This window comes from Leptodactylus fuscus, chromosome 4 (assembly GCF_031893055.1).
Source record: "Leptodactylus fuscus isolate aLepFus1 chromosome 4, aLepFus1.hap2, whole genome shotgun sequence".
Classification (NCBI taxonomy): domain Eukaryota; kingdom Metazoa; phylum Chordata; class Amphibia; order Anura; family Leptodactylidae; genus Leptodactylus; species Leptodactylus fuscus.
This window is the reverse complement of record NC_134268.1, coordinates 153,545,310-153,568,084: the sequence shown is the minus strand read 5'-3', so window position 1 is coordinate 153,568,084 and position 22,775 is coordinate 153,545,310. Positions and strand designations below refer to the sequence as shown.

At 42.5% G+C, this 22,775-nt stretch overlaps 2 protein-coding genes across 2 annotated transcripts in view; one reads left to right on the top strand and one right to left on the bottom strand.

Annotated features, from left to right (window-relative positions):
* LANCL2 (LanC like glutathione S-transferase 2) overlaps positions 1 to 4,914 on the top strand; it is a 39,725-nt gene extending 34,811 nt beyond the window's left edge. The window contains exons 9-10 of the mRNA XM_075271232.1: positions 903 to 975; positions 3,458 to 4,914. Of these exons, the coding sequence (XP_075127333.1) occupies positions 903 to 975; positions 3,458 to 3,534 (150 nt within the window). The 3' untranslated portion in view covers positions 3,535 to 4,914. The remainder of the gene's footprint in view (positions 1 to 902; positions 976 to 3,457) is intronic.
* A 10,200-nt stretch (positions 4,915 to 15,114) lies between these two features.
* VOPP1 (VOPP1 WW domain binding protein) overlaps positions 15,115 to 22,775 on the bottom strand; it is a 79,567-nt gene continuing 71,906 nt past the window's right edge. The window contains exons 3-5 of the mRNA XM_075271234.1: positions 22,682 to 22,759; positions 17,602 to 17,738; positions 15,115 to 15,699 (exon numbers count right to left, since the gene is read on the bottom strand). Of these exons, the coding sequence (XP_075127335.1) occupies positions 15,527 to 15,699; positions 17,602 to 17,738; positions 22,682 to 22,759 (388 nt within the window). The 3' untranslated portion in view covers positions 15,115 to 15,526. The remainder of the gene's footprint in view (positions 15,700 to 17,601; positions 17,739 to 22,681; positions 22,760 to 22,775) is intronic.

The following is a 22,775-nucleotide window of genomic DNA, read 5'->3' as shown; positions in this document are numbered from 1 at the left end:
ACTGTATGTCTCAGATACATTAGTAGGTGTTTAAAGATCAAATTCCCTTCAAAGTTCACATCCTCACAGAACTGCATAGTACATATTTCCTATGAGGACACAGAAGACATTTCCACACCAGTTACTTTAATTTTCTATATGGCTTACTTTATATCCACATTACTGATATAGGAATATTGAAGTTAAAGGGATCCTATCACTCACACACTTAAGAAAGGCTATTCGTCTCCTACCTTTCATCATCTTCTCCGCGCCGCCGTTCGCCTACAATCTCGGTTTCTCTCGGTATGCAAATTAGTTCAATTGCAGCACTGGGGGCGTCCTAAATGCTGCCAGAGAACTCTCTCCAGCACCGACCCCATCTTCGTCGGCAGCGTCCTCTTCAGCCTCTTCTTCCGGCTGTGGCTTGTAACTTCTAGGCCTCGGGCCTTGTGCAGAGAAAACTGCGTATGCCCACAGGCCACGAGAAAATGGCTGCTTACAATACTGTGCAAGCTCCATTTTCTCGTGGCCTGTGGGCATGCGCAGTCTGCTGTGCCCAAGGCCCGAGGCCTAGAAGTTACAAGCCACCGCTGGAAGAGGAGGATGAAGAGGACGCTGCTGGCGAAGATGGAGGCGACGCTGGAGAGAGTTCTCTAGCAGCATTGGGGACGCCCCAGTGCTGTGAGAGAACTAATTTGCATATGGAGAGAAATCTGGATTGTAGGCGAACAGCGGCAAAGAGAAGAATGGCCTTTCTTAAGGCTATTCCGATGTAGTACCTAGAAAAAAATTGTGTGTGAGTGATAGGATCAACCGTATTGTATTTGCATCAATATTGCTCGTATTCTTTGGTATGTTCAGTGTGGTTATCTGTGTGCTCCTTATTATCACTAAGATGTGCATATGTTTTCTCTTGTAAGTTTGCAGAGTGGTGTTTAGATTATGGTGCACATGGATGCCGGATCCCCGACAGACCCTACTCTCTCTTTGAAGGTAACTCATTCATCAGTGTGCGAGTTTAAAGGGGCTTTCCAACCATAAGAACATGTTAGGTTTGCAAGTGGATTGATAAAAAAATAAAACGGCTTCCCTCACCAATTTCTCCCGCCACTGTTCTGATAGTGCCAGGTTTTCTGCTCCACTTCCTGCCCTTATCCCTGCACAGCAGGAAATTACGTCAACTACCATGGTGACCCAACTCAGGCAAGTTATCTTATCAGGCTTCTCTGCTATTTCTTGCTGCGTTGGTATGGTAAGAAAGTGGAGGACTTAGACTCTGATGGAACAATAGTAGCAGGGGATCTAAAAGTAGAAACTTATTTTATTTTTTTCACCTATTTGCATCTTACTGCCACACATTATTATATGGCTAGAACAGCTGCAGTATTTTAGGTAGCCCATACAGCAATATAAAACAAGCTGGCAGCAGAAAAAAGTGTCCCCTAGACTTCTTCCCAGTGACTTCTTCTAACATGGCCTGGAGTGAAGCCACACAGGTGGCATTTCTCTCCTTTCCCAGTCCCTGCTTGAACTTGATGGATATATGTCTTTTTTCATCCATACTAACTACCATATATACTCGAGTATAAGCCGACCCGAATATAAGCCGAGGCTCCTAATTTTACCACAAAAAAATGAGAAAACTTATTGACTCGAGTATAAGCCGAGGGGGGGAAATGCAGCAGCTACTGGAAAATTTCAAAAATTAAAATGGCTGGAATTTTTGGGTGCAGTAGATGCTGGGGAAGGGGAGGGGGTGTTTTGGTTGTCTGTCTGTCCCTTCCCTGAGCTTGAGGACTGGGTTTTTTTCCCCCTACTTGGAACTCAGCCTGGCTGAATATAGTGTATCTGCAGTGCTCCTATTAACCCCTTCCCAACGGAATAGGAGCACTGCAGATCCCCTATATTCAGCCAGACTATCTGCAGTGCTCCTATTAACCCCTTCCCAACGGAATAGGAGCACTACAGCTACCCTATATTCAGTAAACCGGGCACTTTCAGGTACAGGGATACCTAATGTGTGTGTTTCATAGTAATTTTCTACATTGAAGTTGGGTTCACACCAGCGTCCGATCTCCGTTATACAGGTTTCCATTTCCTGCCCGAGAAACTGGGCAGGAGACGGAAATCGGCAGGCAGTTTTCAAACCCATTCATGGGTTTGAAAAGTGTCCACCGGTTAGTCTCCGCGGCGAAACAGGTTTTTTTTTTAACCGGACACAAAGTCGGATATGCAGGACTTTGTGTCCGGTAAAAGAAAAAAACTGTTTTGCCACGGAGAGCAGAAGACCCTCACCGGAGGACAATGAATGTCTGTTTCCGTCTTCTGCTGACAGAAAACGGAAACCTGCATGACAAAGATGGGGTGCTGGTGTGAACCCGCCCTTATATGTATTCTAGGGAAAGGAGTGATTTGATCTCTATTTGTTATCATTCATTCTACTTCCTTTCAGAGGATAAAAATTAGTCCATGGTCATGTAATGGACACACGGGTGAACAGCTTGTTATTAGACAGATATCTAATTACTGTGCTGTGACTGTAACATGTCGTACACCGAGGAACCCCACAGATCATCTGTGACTCTGTAATGTTCATATACCGAGAGCCACACTGCTCACTCACTACACAAACTCTATAAAGAAAAAAATGTTTGTTTTTGTACTGTGTTAGCCAGTGGGTATGAAATATAAAAAAGTTCACCTGTAACACACCTAATGTAGTGTATTTAATAATGTGCACCAAATGTTCCACTGAAAATCTGTATGTTGGAGAGACCGGTCAGAAGCTCAGAATGAGACTTAATTCACATCGCCATACAATTAGAGAACAGAGAATGGACCTTCCCGTGCCAAATCATTTCTGCAATGAAGATCATAATATCACCAATGACATGAAAATTTTGATTTTAAGAGGAAATTTTAAATCAAGGAAACAGCGACTGATTCATGAATAGAAGAGCATGACCCTATTTAACACTCTGGCGAATGGAATGAATGTCTCACATGGGTTCATGTCATGCTATAGAAATCACTGAACTAAGACAGCCATAAAGATAAGAACCTGGGACCTGTGAATTGTTTACATGTTTATACTAATAAGCCTCTTCTCCTCATCCCCCTCCCTCCTGAAATCCTATCCCTATGTGTCCTGTTGTACATAAATATGCAGCCTTCAGAAATTGTTCTTAGTTATATCTGAAGAAGAAGCCAAAGAGCTTCGAAACGTTATATTCTGTCATCATTGAGTTAGCCATTAAAAAAAGGTATCATCTACTGAAGACTCAAGTTTTTTTTGTTTTTTTTTTTTTTTTTGTTTTTTTTTTATACAAACTGTAGCATCCGGATAACCTCTATATTGAGTTACAAGTGAAAATATAAAAATGAAGGGACAGTGTAGACACAGTGGCTATGCCTGCCCTTCTATGTTGTATTTCATGATAGGCAATGTACTTACAGACTTTCTATCTTTCTGCAGGAATGGCTGGCACGATTCATTTCTTGTCAGACATGATGGCACCAGAGACTTCACGCTTTCCTGCATTTGAACTTTGATTGGTCTGCAGGAGACTATGGAGAGAAATATCTGTCGGCGCCTCGAGAAGATGAAGAGCTCAGATGTTAAATTTGGTGCCTCCACCCCATCTTGCCAACGTAGACTTTTTAAAGAAGAGTAACCGCTGTGTTTTCTGAAGACACCACTGCAAAAAATTGGGCTATTCTTAAAAATTTAATTAATCCTGTTATGTGTTTGTATGTTTGTGGAATCTAGAAGATGCTTTTTTTTTGTTTGTTAATGCCTTTTGTGCTGGAAATGGCAGCATTTGTTGACCCTTTATAACACTGTTGAAAGATAATCTAGTTTCATGTGTAGTCTGTATTAGAATCCAGCATTAATACCCAGTTATGCAATGAATCCAGCCATTGTAATACATCTGACAAGACCGCAGACAGTACAAATCAGTAAAGGAATAACCTCCTGGTATGCATGTTTAAAGCAATTTTCCCTATCCTAATCTGGCCATAGAATAAAGGGTAAGTGTCTGATCACTAGGGGTCCCACAGCCGGGATCCCCACAACTTTAATACAGAAGTCCCTGAGCCATCTGTGCGAATGGAGCTGTAGTGTGCATTCATGTGCACCACTCCAGTTACTTCTACTGTATGTTACATGTACATGCACACTCCAATCCATTCACATAGGACAGTCAAGGACCCCTATTCTCATGAATGGTCGGAGCTTCTAGGGTGGTACCACCAGCAGTCAGACATTATTCCCTAAACTGGACTGGGCAAGAAAAACCTATTTAAGGTTTCGGCATATGGGAGTGGGTTTGCAGCAGGTTAGATGTGGTGGATTTTCCAACGGCTAGACAAATTCCATACATACAACGAAACCACAACACAAACTGTCTTGCACTGTGGGTATTGTACATGCAGGTTAGTTACTGCTGCATGTTTGGCCATGGTTTTCGACTTTTGAAATGCAGCCGGGCCAGTAAACCGGGAATCACGGCTGAAGTCCTACATGAGCCCCAATCCTGTGTCAGCCTAAAGTGTAACATGTCTGGATGGTGCACTTACTATTAAGAATAATGATTTCTATTTTGGTTTTGCAAGCAAAGCTTTATTTTTGCTTTCTTATTGCCTGAATATTTACACTATTGATGTGTGATATGATTTACATTATGAACAAAATTCAGAACTATGCATATACTTGTAGGTCCCATTTCCCACAGCTGTATAGCCTAACATGCGACTTCCTGAACAGTTTACAATAGAGAGAGAGCAAAATCTCCTTTGTGTTGAATGTTCCATGATAGAAAGATGGTAGTGAGTGAGAACTGCATGCTTGGTATATGTGTAGGTAAGGACCATCTGCATGTATTATGACCAAGATGTACAATGCACCTTAATTTAATGACACCCACTTTGTCTTATGTCATGGTGGAAATATAAAAAAAACACGAAAACTTGGTGATCTTCAGTAGTTGATACCTTTTTAATGGCTAACTCATAATGATGACAAATGGCTAACGTTTCGGAACGCAAAAGGCTCCTTTATCAAAGCAAATTTAAAAAGTTAGCCATTAAAAAGGTATCAACTACTGAAGATCACCAAGTTTTCCTGTTTTTTTTTATATTTCCAACCTACTGGCTAACACGGTACAACAACGAACATTTTCCTTATGTCATGGTGGTGCAAGTTAGTAGCAAGGGGCAGTTTTAGTCAATGCCCAAATCTGGAGGGCAGAAGATTACAAAACCAGTGACTGCCCCATCTATCACTTGCTCCATCAATAAGTAGCTGGAACCTCCAATACTCTCCAATGAAATATATGATGTCTGTGAAACATAAATGACAGGGTCTGAAAGCCACTTTAAGTCACAGCTGCAGTGATCTACAGGGACTTCAGCTGTTTCTGGAGATAGATACATTGTTTTTTGTTTGTTTGGGAGGGGGTTAGTAATACTTTATCTGATTTATCACTGAATTTTCAAACCCTGAGATGCAAAGCACAACCTAGAAAAATGATAAAAAGATTTAATGGACTTCTCCAGCCTTCTTCACAAGCTGTTGTGCCAATAATGACTCCGAGGATGTCACAGCATGCACCATTTGTACTGAGCTTGTGTAGAAAGAGGGCCTTGTCTTCATGTGAGTGTTTGCTGGTAATTCTATAATATGCATCCCCTGAAGCTTGTGGAAGTCTGAACCATGAGGACTAAGCATTGTTTGATTTGGGGTGTAGTTGTATTGCTGGGGTTGCACATTACAGATTACCTGTCCTTGCGTTACATATGACACTGTCACCTGTACAAAATATAGGGGTGCAATTTTCATATCTTCTGATATATCCAATATCTACGGCGCCTTAAGTTGGGACTCATCTGAAAAGACTCTTAAAGGTTTCAAGGGTATGAGACCCATGCAACGCATTATCAGACTCAATGGCGTTTTCTGGTTGAGATTGCTTATTGTTTATTTTTGGGATATGTGTGCATCTGTGGTGCTTGGTATGTATCTACAATGTTAGTGGTTAACCACCTGCAATACTGTCTTTTACATGTTCACGTGTTCTGTGTTTTTATGTATGTGACCTTTAATGCTGTGGTCAGAGTATAAAAAACTGATAGCAATTGCCTGTGTCTCTTAATTCAGTAATTTAGTTATGACACACTGAATCCATTTGAGATGTAAAAAAAACACATTATATCAATTTGTCGGCATTTTGGTTGAACATTTTACTTATTGGGGGAGTTAAATGGGGAAGATCAAATCCACAATAAAACCCCGTTGTTTTAGGGAGGTGACTATAATGGTTTTTATTTTAGGACCCTCAAACTGTTTTATTGCAGAAAAAGTCCAAAGTAGTTTAGGTTTTCTGTAAATACAGTTTTGGACATTTTATTTTGATTAAATTAAATATAGAATCCATTACTGTACATATATATATATATATATATATATATATGATACTAACATCAGTTTGAGAACTTGAAACCGGGGATTTTAGAAATTTAGGAGACGTGGTATATTTCTACTGCCCCAAAAAGTTCCAAACAGTGGGACGACTCAAATTTGGGCATCTTGAGTAGAGAACTTCATCATTTTAACTCCAAGGCAGATTTATTATATTGTTATCCTAACCTCAGTTTCATGACTGAGCCATCTGGTCTAGAAGGTATTGGATTATTGGATTTAGTAACATGTAAGTAACGGAACTACCACATCTCTTGGTTTCAGCTAATATTTCTCTTGGTATATCTCTTGGTTTCAGCTAATATTTCTTTTAACGCTTAAACCAGATATTCAAGTCCTATGAAATAAATGCCACAAAGCAGTCCTATATAAAAGCCTTTAATGAATGGGAAGAAATAGACTGTAAGAAGTTAAAACAACAATACATTGCTACTTGCCGAAATACATTCTACCACCTGCACACTGGAGATATTTGGGCTCCCGCTCATTTACGACACGTATAGTTACAGTTAACGTAATGCTAATACGCCCATAGCGTAATATGAATTGACCAGTGGACCACACCACTATGGCAACATAATCCTTGTGTAATATCAAGAAGGCCGGTTAGCCACTTCATCATTATTTTCACACATGAGCTAGATAGCACTTCCAGCCACTTACTGAAATAATGTTACTTGCACCACTTACGTAGCAGAGTTGCTTCACTTCTGCCTAGAGCAGCAGTCCTCAACATGGCTGCTAATGGATGGGCATGTGACCAGGTCTATCCATCAGTGAATAATACCGCTTAGTGTCATGTGCAGTGTTATTTAAGGGAGGTCACTGATAGCTGGGTCTAGTTATGAAGCCTCCATTAGTGGCCATATTAAGGACTGGAGAACAGTGTAGTCATGGCGTAGACTGTACTAAACAATGGGGGGTCCTTACTTGTGGAAAATAATGATAAAGACACATCTTTGTTCAACCTACTAGATGAAAAGTGGAATAGGGGACTAAAAACACTCCTGAACATGGCCATAAGGGGTTTTGATCTTCCGGACCACATTACGGTTGCAAATTTCTTTTTTTTCTAGATTGTGAGCCCCATAGGGATCACAATTTACTTTTTTTTTCCTATCCGTATGCCTTTGTAGAATGAGAGGAAATCCATGCAAACACGGAGAGAACATTCAAACTCCTTGCAGATGTTGTTCCTGGTGGGATTCAAGCCCAGGACTCTAGCCCTGCAAGGCTGCAGTGCTAACCACTGAACCACCTTGTTGCCCCATATGGTTGCAAATTTCTGACCTGACTATGGGTCAGATGACACAAACTTACAACATCATAGGAATCTGTGAGCTGTAAATTCTGGTGGTTAGACCTGATGCTAGAATAGGATTTGCAGCTGTAATACAGTCTGGGAGGTCTGGATACATTACTGCTATTCCCAGGAGGCCTATAAACAACCACTTTATCTTCTAATAGGCCTTTATTAGTTTTAGAAATCGATTTTTGTAATGCTAAACCTTATGGTTTAATAATTAGGATTACACACAAAAACATGTTCACCCTCAATATATATTGTCATCCTAGTTAACATCCACTTCTCACATTGAACCGTATACTAGAAAGGAAAATGCAGCAGAAAACATATAAACTTGGTATGATATTGTAGAACATTGTAATCGGATTCTGTATAGAGAGCAACCTGTTTATCTGTCAGGTTTCAGTACAAATCTACTATACATATTGGAGCCGAGCCTGGACTGAGACTTCCAGACATCCTTGGATTCTGTGCATTTGTAGGGAAATACAGAGTACAATGGTGTATGCCATATACATAGGTCTGTATGCCTCCATAAGAAATCTGATAGAACTGGAGTTGGAGTAGAGGTCTCTTACACTTGTCTGGAAGACCTATTCAGTCTCTATAGAAAATGGAGTCCTAATAAACAAGTCTTGCTTTGAGCTGAGCAGCTCTCGAGCCATAGTGCCTAAGTGAGCCCTCTGCCATAGAAGAGAAGAGTTGTATTATATTTTCTGCACGAGTAATCCTTCAACCTGTGAATAGGCAGATCATTTTTGGAATCTTGTCAATACCCTTAAGGTGAATGCATACCTCCCAACCGTCCCGATTTCCGCGGGACAGTCCCGATTTGGGTTACATGTCCCGCGGTCCCGGTTGGAGGGAGGTATGTCCCGATTTCAACTCAGATCTGCGTCCAGAGGACGCAGATCTGAGTTGAACACACATGCGGCTGAAGGAAGGAGCTGACACAGGTCAGCTCCTCGCTTCGCCGCTGCCCGCCTCTCTCCCTGACACACGCGGCTGAAGCTGCTCGCGTGCTCGCTTCGCCGCTGCGTCTCTCTCTCGCTGACACATGCGGCTGAAGCGAGGAGCTGACCTGTGTCAGCTCCTCGCTTCGCTGCTGCCGCCGGCTCCTGGCTTGTAGACGCGATGTACACGCCAGGAGCCGGCGGCAGCAGCGAAGAGAGGAGCTGACACAGGTCAGCTCCTCGCTTCAGCCGCATGTGTCAGCGAGAGAGAGACGCAGCGGCGAAGCGAGCACGCGAGCAGCTTCAGCCGCGTGTGTCAGGGAGAGAGGCGGGCAGCGGCGAAGCGAGGAGCTGACCTGTGTCAGCTCCTTCCTTCAGCCGCATGTGTCAGCGAGAGAGGCGGCGAGGGAGCGGAGGAGAAGGTAAGTTTAATGTGGAGGTGGAACGTGAATCTGGGGGCAGATGAAGGAGAGGACGGCATGACATTGGGGCAGAGATGGGGGACATGAATCTGGGGGCAGAGATGGAGAGGACATGAATCTGAGGGCAGAGATGGGGGACATGAATCTGGGGGCAGAGATGGGGGACATGAATCTGGGGGAAGAGATGGAGAGGACATGAATTTGGGGGCAGAGATGGAGGGACATGAATCTGGGGGCAGAGATGGAGGGACATGAATCTGGGGGCAGAGATGTGGGACATGAATCTGGGGGCAGAGATGGAGGGACATGAATCTGGGGGCAGAGATGGGGGACATGAATCTGGGGGCAGAGATGGAGGGATATGAATCTGGGGGCAGAGATGGGGGACATGAATCTGGAGGCAGAGATGGAGGGACATGAATCTGGGGGCAGAGATGGAGGGACATGAATCTGGGGGCAGAGATGTGGGGACATGAATCTGGGGGCAGAGATGAAGAGGACATGAATCTGGGGGCAGAGATGTGGGACATGAATCTGGAGGCAGAGATGGAGGGATATGAATCTGGGGGCAGAGATGGGGGACATGAATCTGGAGGCAGAGATGGAGGGACATGAATCTGGGGGCAGAGATGGAGGGACATGAATCTGGGGGCAGAGATGTGGGGACATGAATCTGGGGGCAGAGATGGAGAGGACATGAATCTGGGGGCAGAGATGTGGGACATGAATCTGGGGGCAGAGATGGAAGAGGGACATGAATCTGGGGGCAGAGATGGAGGGACATGAATCTGGGGGCAGAGATGGAAGAGGGACATGAAACTGGGGGCAGATGAAGGGTGTATATGAAACTGGGGGAGAGATAGAGGGGAGACATATAATTTACGGGTGACTGTAGGAGGATTATACTGTGTGCGGGCACATGAAAAATTAACAAGTGGGCGGAGTCAACACAAAAGTGGGTGGGGCTAAATTTGCCGCGGCGCGCTACGCGCGCCGCACATTTTATCCCTCTATCGGTTCTTCAAAAGTTGGGAGGTATGTGAATGTCCTCTCTTGAACATAATTTTGTATACGTCAGGGACTGTTCACACCATGCTTTCAACAAAATTTTAAAGGATCCTAAAAATGGATCCACATTGAGGTCCATCCGTCCATTTTGACTGCTTTTGCACTTGAAAAAGAAATGAATAGCAACAACCCCCTATTCAGCTGGATAAAAATAAATCTGTAGACTCATATTATTATAAATCATGACAAAGATATAACTCAGTTTGTCTGATGCAGAGCTCAAAATCCCTTACATTGACATAAGCTATTGATAAAATATACTGTATTTTCTATATATATAAATTGGTAATAAATTTTATCAATATGTTGATTATTGATAAAATTCAGTTTCACTGCCTGGATTGATAATATTGTTGTAGTTACCGCTAGTGGCAGTTTAGGAGATTAGTGTCTTTTAATTCATAAATTCCATCTCCATCTTTGTTTTGTAATCATGAATTAATTTGAAGTCTTACTTGAAGCGGTGCTGGATATTTCTTTAAGATTTCTAGAGATTGATGTCCTCCAGGCTGCCTAATACACCACCGCTGCCATATAAAGATGAATGCGAGCGATGAGAAAAACTCTTTGCGTAAACTGAGGCTGACTTGTTCTCACTGCAGGCAGCCAAGGTATCTGAAAAATGGTCCTACCCACTTTATATACTACCATAATGTATACTCCGAGTCATAGCCACTCCGTATACTACCATAATGTATCTCACCATGACCATTTTATCCATAGAAGCAATGTCCTAGGTGTAAATAACCCATACTTGTCAACATTTGGATGAGGAGCTCAGGGAAAATTTTCAGGTGAAGCCATGCCCCTTCATGGCTTCGTCACACCCGCTTTGGGCACTAAATGTGTGGGTCATGCTCCTTTTTCAGATGTGACTGGCACATGAAGTGCCCAAGCTGCATATAAAATGGCTGCTGCTTAGGAGATTTGCCCGTTCTACTTGGAGTCCAGAAGGTCATCTCATTATTTGTGAGCCTTCTGAAGCTTCCAGGAGAGTTGGCAAGTATGGAATAGCCTCAAAATACAACATGTGATAGTTATTCCATATGGATCTGAGCAGTGGCGTAACTAGGAATGGCGGGGCCCCGTGGCGAACTTTTGACATGCCCCCCCCCCCCATCCCAACTGACGCCGAAGACCTCGACTGACCCCCTCCTCCGCACTCTATTATGTCCCTTACTTACTGTCCCCTGCACACACAGTATTAACCCCAATAGTGTCCCCTGCACACACAGTGTTAACCCCAATAGTGTCCCCTGCACACACAGTGTTAAACCCTATAGTGTCCCCTGCACACACAGTGTTAACCCCTATAGTGTCCCCTGCACACACAGTGTTAACCCCTATAGTGTCCCCTGCACACACAGTGTTAACCCCAATAGTGTCCCTCTGTGGACACCCATAAACAATTATTATACTCTGGGGTCTTTTCAGACCCCAGAGTATAATAATCGGAGACTAAATCGGGAATAAAAACATTAAAGAAAAAACCACTGTTGCTTCTTACCTGTTCCCCGGCTCCTGTGCTGTCCTCCTCTCGCGTCCTTCGTTAATGACGTCGGACGTCACATGACCCGGGAAGCATGCTGGGTTCATGTGACGTCAGACAACAGTAGGACGGAGGCCTGGCAGGATCGCGGAGAGGTAAGTAACAGTTTTTTATGTTTATTACCTCTCCCGATCTGCCGGTCATTATACTCGGGGGTCTGCAAAGACCCCCGAGTATAATGATAGCCCCTGTGGGGCCCGCGGTGTCACTTGCCGATCCCGGCCCAGCCAGGATCGGCAAGTGAATAGGGCCCGTAACTGCCTATTGAAAAAAAACCGCAGCGGTAGCGGCTGTCACCGGGCCCCCTAATGGCCTGGGCCCTGTGGCAGCTGCTACTGCTGCTACCACGGTAGTTACGCCCCTGGATCTGAGAGGTACAGTACAAATCCATTAGTGCAACTTTGCATTCTGGTAAATCTACGTAATGCTGTCCTAAGCACTCTACGTAAAGGAGTCGTGCAGGATTCACTGGTTTACACACACATCACTGTGTTTAGTGTTGATGCCTTTATATATAGCATGATATCATGCAGGACAAGTCAACAGAACCAGCACCAGAACTCCACTGAAAAGTAGACTGTAGATAGCAGAAGTACAGCATTTGACTATCTCTCTGGCATTCCCATTGAAATGAATGGAGTCGTGCGTGCACTGCCCAACTGCTGCTCAATTTAGATCCGGAGGTGAAAGCATTGGAGCGTTGTTATACAAGGAAATATGACTATGTGGCTTTTGATTATTACAGTTGAGGTTTAATATATAGCTTATTGCTCATTATATTCCTCATATTTACAATCACCAGGCTGCTGTTTTTCTTATGATATCACCACTGACTACTAATTTCCCTCTTCTCTGGGTTTTAGATAAATATATTAATATAATGTGTTAATCATTTTTATAGCGTGTCTTTAGTTATTTTTTTTTCTGTTTACAAAGCTCTAAATCCCCAATTTACAGTTATAGGTGTTAAAAACTATGTAGAATAATTTTGCAAGCAATTTTCTCCTATTGGACCAATCCATGTAAAAAATAAAAAAAAATACTCGGCTTTGTAAACTTGATTGAAATATCTTATTGTATTATTGTGCAAAATAGTGATAGAGTTTGTTTATAAAGTTACTCAAAACATGAATAAATACTGGTAGTGAACATGTCCTTTAAAGGGAGTATGTCACTAGAAAACCTAGTATGTAACCAGTCACAGTACAGGAAGGGACCGCTTACTGAAGACAGATTTCTTACTTAAAGGGGTATTCCCACCTCACATACTCAGCAGTCTTCACTCTTGTAAAATCTTCTTTCTTCCTGGTTTCTTGCATCATTTGGTGGGCGGGGTTTCACAGGCAACCTGCCGTTTAGCTCCGACCCCAAATTCGCGTGTAGCTCCGCCCACCCACATTGGACTATGAAGTACAGGCAGCAGCAACTCCATTCTGTGTTACATACAGACACTGCCTGTCTCTGCCATAATGAACACAATTGAATTAGCCAGCCTGATAACTGGGAGAACAGAAGAAATGAAAGCAGCTCCTCTATCTGAGTGCAGGACCTAGGTCACATGGTGTAGACACAGGAATAGATAGATACACAGGCTCGCTCCCTGCACTTAGCCCCTCCTCCCTCCCCCCTGAGAGCAGCAGATGCATCATTTGACTCAGGAGCAGCTAAGTCAGGGCTGTGGCCACAAAGAATTGAATAAAGTAAGATAGTGGACAAACAAAGCAGTTTTGCTGAAGCAGTCTATTTAGGAAAAGTCTTACATCCACATTAACCAGCAGTATAGATAGGATCCTTGAGATGGGACAACCCCTTTAAAGGGGACCTTTCATGTCCTCGGACACATGCAGTTTTATATACCGCTAGATAGCTAACAGTGCGCTGAATTCAGTACTGTCGGCTTTCCCATTCTGTACCCCAGGGCTGGAGATATCCGTGCAGTTATTTTGGCACTGATCTCTGCCCAAGGCATTCCTGACAGTCTAGCTGTGCTGTGAGGAACTACTCATCGTCATTTCTGGGTGGTAAGGAACGCCCCCTCTGACAGTACAGGGCTATGGATGAGTACTGTCAGGAGAGGCATTCCTCACAGCCCAGCTAGACTGTCAAGATCGCCCTTCTGACAGTGGGCAGAGATTGGTGCCGAGACTAACTGCACCGATATCTCCAGCCCAAGGGGGCACATAACAGGAAAGCCGACAGTGCACTGGATTCAGTTGGCTTTCTAGCGGTATATAAAACGTCATGTGCAGGAGGACATGAAAAGTCCTCTTTAAGGGTAGTCTGAGCAGTAAACCTTTGTATTCTATGAGCTACCACTTTGCATTACAAGAATATTATTTTTTGCTTGGCTTTGTAAATAAATGCAAAGTGTTATTGTAAAGTATAGCAGACGAATGACACTTTGAACCCTATAAAGATATAGTATATATTAATCAGCACTAACATTTAATGTACTTACATAGCAAGGACATAACATTTTAAGTGCAGTGCTGTGCATAGGCAATGGGTGTGATTGGCACATTAATACCTTAAAGAGGACATTTCACCACCTCCAAGAAGTCCAGGACAATACATCAATTAATATCCGCTACACCACTGATTCTGGCACAGTTGGAATTTTTTGTCTAGCCCCCACTGTTCCCAAGTAATCATTGCTGTTAGTTTTGGTTCCTGATATACCATTTAGGCTCTGTACTGTCAGGAGGGCGGTGTCAGGCAGGGGCAGACAAGGGGTGTGACTCTGAGCTCTGACACTGGCTGCCTCTCATTGGTGCTCTGAATCACTCCCCTTCCTGACACCGCCCTACTGACATTACACAGCTTACATAGCACATCAGGTTCCAAAACTGCCTGTGCTTGTTGCTCGGGATCAGTGGCAACTAGAGAGAAAATTCCAACTCGAATCAGTCACCTATTAACATATGCTAAGAGCTTGAATTGGTAGAGGTGGTGAAAGGTCCTCTTTAAGGGTAAAGCCACAAATTGGGTGCTGTTCAGCCAACCCATCATTTCATTAGAATACACCTTCAGGGTAAGCAAGTTGGTGAGGTTTTCAATTTGTCTATGTCTGCCCCTTTTATGCTGCAAGAACTGTGCTAACATAAGCAAGCATTAAAAAAATCACCAATATGTGGCAGGTGGTAAGTACATAACATTACCCTGAATGTATACATCAATAAAGTAGCTGGGATATGTTCAGAGCATTATTTTTGTTTACTAATATGTCCCACTTAAGAACCTAAGAACGTCTCCATGTTCGCCATCCATGCCAAAAGAGATGACCATTATCTGGTTGCATTATTTTTTATCGTTTGTCTTAAATTTTGATGAAAAACACAAGTTATCCAACATAGTTTCCATGAAGAGCATGCCTTTTATTGTAGATACTGCATAATCTGCTAGCACTCTCAAGAATTATAGGCAAACTAGGCAACGATATGTACTGTACACCACCAGCATAGATACAATGAAAGGGCTACATACTAGGAACGTGTAGAAAAAAAAATAAATTAAACAGGAAAACTGCCTTTCCAGCAATGGAGCAGTGCGTTTATCCATCAAACCCCATGCTAGTGCTGAGAAGGTAACATAAACTGTAATTCTGAAAATCATGTTCCAGCAAGAGCTGTTCCCTCCATCTGACCGGATCTGGTCTTCCAACAATTCATACCAAGAGATCGATCATCATGCCAAGGAAAAGTCCTCCTCATGGTGAAGTTGTAAAAAGTCAGATATAAGAAAAGAATTGCCAAGTGCAAAATTGCTTCATTTGCAGGATTTCACCACTTGCTCATAGGGTGGTGGAGGTGTGTTGTAGTAGGATGGGGGAGGTGGGTAAGCTGGGTTTCCTTGTGGGGAGTTTGGCTGCATGTGAAATGAAGGTGTAGCTGGGATTCCTCCTGGATCGGAATAATATGGCATCCCAGGCTGCTGTGGTCCTGAAATATAAAGTAAAACACATTAGACCACTGTCCAACATTACTTGAAGTCCAGGCTATGGACACCTATGACCTGAAAAATATATCTTTACATATGGTAGTGATTACCTTCAAGTCTACCTGTCATTCTGCTAAAAATACTGTTTACATTTGCACCTTTTTATCCCCAGTAGAGAAGGCCTAACTTGTTGCACTGTTTCCAGTCATCCACTTCATTTCTAAGAGTGTGTACACCATGCTTGCCAACTCTCATGAAGTCTCCGAGAGGTTCCCACAAAGGGGTCACCTCGGAGTGTCTCGGAAGAGTGTGTCAATCTCCTGGGCTTGGTAGAATTCTCATGCGTCCACTCAGCTCCTGGTCATATTTTACATGACATGGGCACTGTATTTGGTGGTCATGTCACATAAAAGGGGCATAAGTCATAAAAAGGGTGGCATGTGACTCCTCAACAAGGAGCATGGCACACTTCAAAAGGGGTTGGGCCTTAGTGAAAGAGCATGACCAAGCAAAAAAAAAATTTGAAAAATTTCAGACTACGACCTTCCTAACTCCCAGATCTTGGCCAATGAGAGTTGGCAAGTAATGTGTATGCTATCGATGGATACCCTTCCTTTCTCTTGCAATCTTGCCTCCTTCATCCAGTATCCTCTCTCATTCTATAACAGTATATCACCTGCACCACATCGTATTCTCAGTTAGAGGGAAGGGTGGCAGGTAATGGCCACCACTCTCAAACCATTTTATAATTTTCAGTAGGAGCTATCTACTCCTAGTTTAGACTATACTCATGTGGGGGTGTCCTTCCCAGTAAAACATGCAGAAAGGGAGACCTGTGGCCAGGAACTGACTAATGCTCATCTACAACTTCATTCCCTTTTCTACAGCTCACGAGGGATCTCTTCTTCGCTATGCTGACAGACACTAAATTATACCACCTCCATTCTCTAAGGAAAGCCAAGCAAAAGCTCTTTATTTTAGTGAATAGTGGAGGTGTCACTATGATATGTCAAAAGTTTTATTAAGTGACAGTTACCCTTTAAGTTAAAAGGAAGACGCTACATCTGCAGATTGGTAACACAATATAAAATAGAATTGTTTTTTAATCTTTTATGTTTGCTGTTTTATTCACTAGACACTGAAAAACCACTCAAATTTTACAGTATAATTACCTCCAAGTATAAAACATCCTAGCTTCATTTCATAGTAATGGTAATGCTTCAACACTATTAATATTAATGAATCAATATCAATATTTGATTCATTTTCATTATTCATGTTCAGCTTTCAACATGCTAGTGTTTAAGTGCTGTGTTGTCATGTTTGCTCAAGACATTGGGTTGCATTTACTAGTACTGGCCAGAATGTAACATGTAGTGTGCACCATTTTCAGCAGGTTGGTGTATCTTATAAAGCACACATGTGCCCTTAGTTCAAATTTGGTTATGGACTCCTATATCTAGTTAAACTAATTCAATATATGATAGCAATTCACATAGCAATGGGTAGCCACACGTAATAGATACCACTTCATAATATAATATCACAAAACAATACTGTCTTGAAAAGCTAGTCATCCCGTGACACACATCTGGCCAGGTAAGAGGAGATATTAGGAAGGATGTATATACACCTGACACCTAGTTTTACTGCAACTTTTATAGCTGGGAATTTGCAAAAAAAACTTTTGTAAAGCAGTTGTATATGAAGGTCATGCTACTTTTATTTAAAAACAAAAACAAAAAAAATTGCAAACACTTTATAGGTGTAGACAATATTGCCAGTGGGTGAGTAGGAATCTTTTCATTATTAGTCCAAGAAAACTGGTGTAATTCCACTGAAAAATGTGCTACAATGCTTTGCAATGAATTTTGTTTCAAAGGTTCATAAAGTGTTGATCAGACCTGGTGGAAGCCCTGGAGTTTGCCTTGTATATGATACATTAAATGTTGGCTCTTCAACAAGCAATGGTGGATACATTCGCCTTCTAATGAAGAATCCTGCTCCGCAACAAAACAGAACTCCCATCATCAGTAGAAACCTAGAGAATGAGATCCGAATATGTTACTGTGTAATAGAAGTATGACCTTATAATGCTACAGTTATTACAAACGGTTGCAGATATAGATGACCTATCACATTGTCCTTCTTTAGTAAGGCTCATATTAGAAAGCAATGTTACCGTATAGGCCTAGGAGCTAGCTGGAATATGCTAGGGATTTTCTAAAACATAGAGATCAGGATATTGACTAAAGAAGTGCTTTAACCAATATGGGAACGTAACCTGTTTAAAAATGCACACTGCTTGGTATACTATCAGACAGGCCTATCACAATTCCTAATGTAAACCCTTCTGTACCGTAATTAGAATCCCTAAAACAAACCCTCCTCTGTCCCCGCTCCCACGTTACCCCACAGGATATGATGCCATTTCAGACTAACTTTATATGTCCAGGCACCATCTGCACAGTAAAGGACACAACTGGTGATGGGTCATACAGTTTTATGTTTGTGTAATGACAGTCACCTCTATTACAAAATTGTCTGACCATTGTATAAGCAATGTTACCTCCAATGCTGCCCCTGCTACCTCTTGTGTCACCCACTGTACCTCATAGATTGTAAGCTCTTATGAGCAAGACCCTCAGTCCTATTGTGTGAAGTGACTATTTCTTTGTAATGTATTTTTTTTTGTACTTGAACCCTACAAATTGTACAGTGCTGCGGAATGTGTTAGCGTTATATAAATAAAATGTATTATTATTATTATGTGCCAAATAGATCTGAATTCCAATAATAAATTGCAAAGAAACTTGAAAAATCTCACTATTAGCACATATAATCAGATACTACTGCAGTTTGTGTCCAAGATTTTAGCACAACAAACCACTTGTCATTCTTAAAAATAATAAACCAACTACCCCCCCTTCCCAAATGTGCATTCTCATCATTCTCACTTTAATCTGTTCTTAATAAAGGTTACATTTTATTTTTTTGCTAACCTAGTAAGGTATAGAGATAGAAATTGGCTTTTTTTGCTGCCTAGTAATTTGTGGATGAAAGGTTTCATAAGCCTACGCTATATAGGGTCAATTGGTAAAATAGTAACCAATTTGGGGTCCAATCTAAGAGCTAGTTTGCACAGGGTTCCGCATGAACACATTCCGCCGTGCACTGCACCGGCATCCCGTCGCAGCTTTCCGCTCCGGATTAGGCCCAAATGAATGGGCCTAGTCCGGAAGGTGGTGTAGCGAGGCAGACGCTGCAGCTGAATCAGCCGCGGAATCTGCCTGAAGAAAGGACAGCTCACTTCTTTTGGGAAAAAAACACTCACAGAAAAAGGAAATGACCGGCCCCCATTGATTTCAATGGGAGGCATTTGTTTTAGCAGGATTTTGACGCGGATTCCGCATCAAAATCCTAACCATTCTGCCGTAACAGCTACAGTGTACAGTGGCTACTGTTAGCCTCTTTTTTTTCATTCTCAAGGTCCTGGCACATCCACACATCTCCATGTACAGCCAGGTTCTTTTAATGGAAAACTGACTAATTCATTTCACCTATGTAGCACTGTGAGCCCATTAAGGTACCCCATAGATTACATGCAAACACTGGGACTCCCAACAAGGGGACATCCTGTGATCAGCTTACTTTTTAGAGGATCATAATGTTGTCTAGAATTAGGTAACCAGGATAACAACAGATTTTACAGAGGTTGGTCAGCTTAGAATACTCTTCAAGTGTGATATTAGGGAAATGGGAGTAAATATAGAAGGGGGCTAGCTGTTTGGGACTCTGATCTATTCATCACAGTGAAGAGCCTTCTACCCTGGATGACTGACAGTGTATGTGCCTTACAAAGTCGTTCCACCAGACACTATACTCAGTGGGCATCATTTACACTGTTGGGGGTCCTGGTAGCAAAACACTCTGTACCATCAAAGTCAGCATAAAATAGTAGCTATTAGAGCTAATAGAGCTTTTGATAGGGCAAGAAGAACAGAACGCAGGGAGCTATTGGTACCTCATAGCAGAACGGAGGAAAAGGGTCCAGTCAGAATTATTGGTAATTTTGATACGCATCATGGCGAGGTTAGAAAATTACTATTTAGGCACTGGAGTATTTTGGAGGCAGATCCGGATTTAGCAAATGAGATTGGTGATAGACCGAATGTCACCTTTAGACGTGGAAAGAATCTGAAGGACAGATTAGTGCATAGTTGCCTACCTAGAGCCCTGCAAGATGGCAATTGGCTTACACAGTGTAAGCCTTTGGGGACATACAAATGTGGCAGGTGCACTGCGTGCCCCTTTGTTAACAGTGACCCTAGGTTTTCTAGTCCATCCACGGGGGCTATCTTTGAATGTAGGGAATTCGCCAACTGCTCTACCATGGGGGGTGGTGTACCTCCTTAGTTGTCCATGTCCACTTGTATATGTAGGGAAAACCAAAAGACAGCTGAGGAGACGTATACGAGACCACATTTGTGACATACAGAATGGTAGAAATACCCCCGTTGCACGTCACTTCTCTGCATGTCATGCAGGAGATACGCATGGGGTACAGGTGCAGGTGATAGAAGTTGTGAAGCCACCTCCCGGGAGGTGGGGGGGGGGGTGATTGGGACAGATTCATCTTGAAAAAGGAGGCAAAATGGATTTTTAAACTAGACACTATATCACCAAAGGGACTGAACGAACAACTGGACTTTACTTGCTTTATAGAATAAAACACCTTTTTCTTAGAATGGTGCCTACACGGACATTTAACTCTGCATATGGGTACTCTTAGATTGGCTTTCCAATGAGATAACGCATGGTGTTGAATAAAACCTTTTAGACTATTCAGATGGAATCTATTTTACATAAACGTGTCCGGCATGATATGCTGTTGTCAGAATATAATATGGTTCTCCTACTCAATATTCTTACAGGTCTGCTATTTCACACCTTAGTTCTCCCCCTTTTCATCCTCTTGCTGCATGTTACTAATGACTGCAGCAGTTAGTGTGTGTGACAATATCTGGTTATTGGTGATATTTACCTTCGCTCATGTATTTTTGGTATATATATAAAAGGGGCGCTCTATTTAGGGGGATAATTGTTCCCGGATACGTCCCAATAACACTCAAAAAAGAAAAAGAGGAGAAGGAAGGAGGAAAAAAAGATTTTTTTTTTTTTTTATATGTATGTGGATCTATTGATCCAGGCTTGGTAGCGCTTTAGAATATGGGGGCCGTTCACATGCATAGACGCAGGTACAGTATATTGGTAGCGTGCTGACTGTGAAACAGTAAAGGTTCGGCACGATGTAGAATGTAATGCGCATGTGTGAAGAAACAGAACGGTATAATCCTCTGCGCTTGGACTGTAGTTCAGCCTTGTGGGTGGTATATTGTAATGCATGAGGGAGATGTGCCCCACGTGGGCTAGGGGAGTGACAGGAAAGAGGTGTGTTTTCAGCATGATGGAGATTGGATCACAACAGCCTGGAGGGCGGAGTAGGAGGTTTAAAAGATCTGTGTGGAGCAGGGCAACTCACCGCTGAATCTTTGAGCGGCGGTCCTGCCAGCGGTCAGCACACCACACCGCTATCATGTGTTACAGTGTTAAGCTGTTTATTTTGTGAAGTGAGAAAAAGACCCCTGATGACTCTTTTTAATAGAAGAAACGCTGCGTAGGGTCATAAATTCCCAGTTAGTCAGTGGACATATCATCCAGTTCAGCATTTGTACGGTGACCTGTCAGTGACTCTCTCCTCTCTGTTGGCGTGGCAATAGGCCAGTAACCTCAGAGGGGGGGGAGTGATTTGCTCGCAGTTCACGCTTTGGGTCCTGTTCACAAGTTGCTGTTTGGAAAAAAGCCACTGTGGTTTATTAGGGAGTGAGGGTTTCAATATCCTATAGGGCATATATAGGTGTATATACAATTGCCCCTCCCTAGTTATTTCTTAACTTTTGTATGGACTAAACAGGTGAAACACAATCATTTTGTTTTACTTTTTGGATTGGTTTTAAAGGATATCAATAAAAGTGAAATTTTATGTGTTTATTTTTTGGGCAGATAGTGTCATTTGTCCCTCTGTGAACTTAGTAGCTATATTAGTATTATCCTATTATCCTACTACACTGGTTAACAATTTGTAACACAAATTGAGTTTGATTTTTGAGCTGTTTTAGGGCTAGTTCACATGGGGCTAGTGACCGCATATTTTGGTCCTGATTTTGACGTGGGAAGCGCGTCAGAATCGGGTCAAAAATGCGCCTACTGCAGCTTGCCACAACTCCAGAGTAGGCCCAAATGAATGGGCCTAGTCCGGAGGGATTGTCTTGACGCGGACGTGCCGTGGTGAAAATCGCCTCAAGAAAGGGCAGCTCACTTCTTCTTTCCACGAGCGGGAACAAACCACTAATGGAAAAAAGATCTGTTTTCCGCTAGTGGTCTACATAGACCTCTATTGTGAGGAGGCAGATTTTGAGGTGGATTCCGTGCCAAAATCCACCCCCTCTTGCCCTGTGTGAACTAGCCCTTATAGTTTTAGGCATGCTGGTTTCAAAGCTGTAGTTAGTTTTCTTCTACCACGTTAAGTTTTTTGTCTACATCTTATAAGCTATAAGCGGAAATTTGTACCTTAATATGTAATTACCGTTCAATAAAAAAACAACTATTTGCTACAATTTGACTTGCAGTAACTATTCTAGCCTTTGTATGAATACAATTATTCTTTGTAAACAGTATATTTGGACAGGTCTTTATTTTCCTTTATATGCACAATTTGTATGACTTTTGAGGGTATCCCGTAGCTTAAAAAGTTGATGTGATAAACAAAACCATTATTTTATTTTCGGATCCAGAGGCCAAAAGTTTATTGAAAACAAGTCACAAATTTAAGACAACGAAATTGCTGTTCCCCAGTGTTATAGAAGTGCTTACAGTCACTGATCAATGCCCTTTGGAACTCTTTCAATGCATGATGCAACATACCAGAAATACCATAGCCGCTGGATAGACAGCGCCCGTACACAGCATCTTGATCCACAGCAGTCCTCATATGCTCGGCATCTACAAACAGCGATAT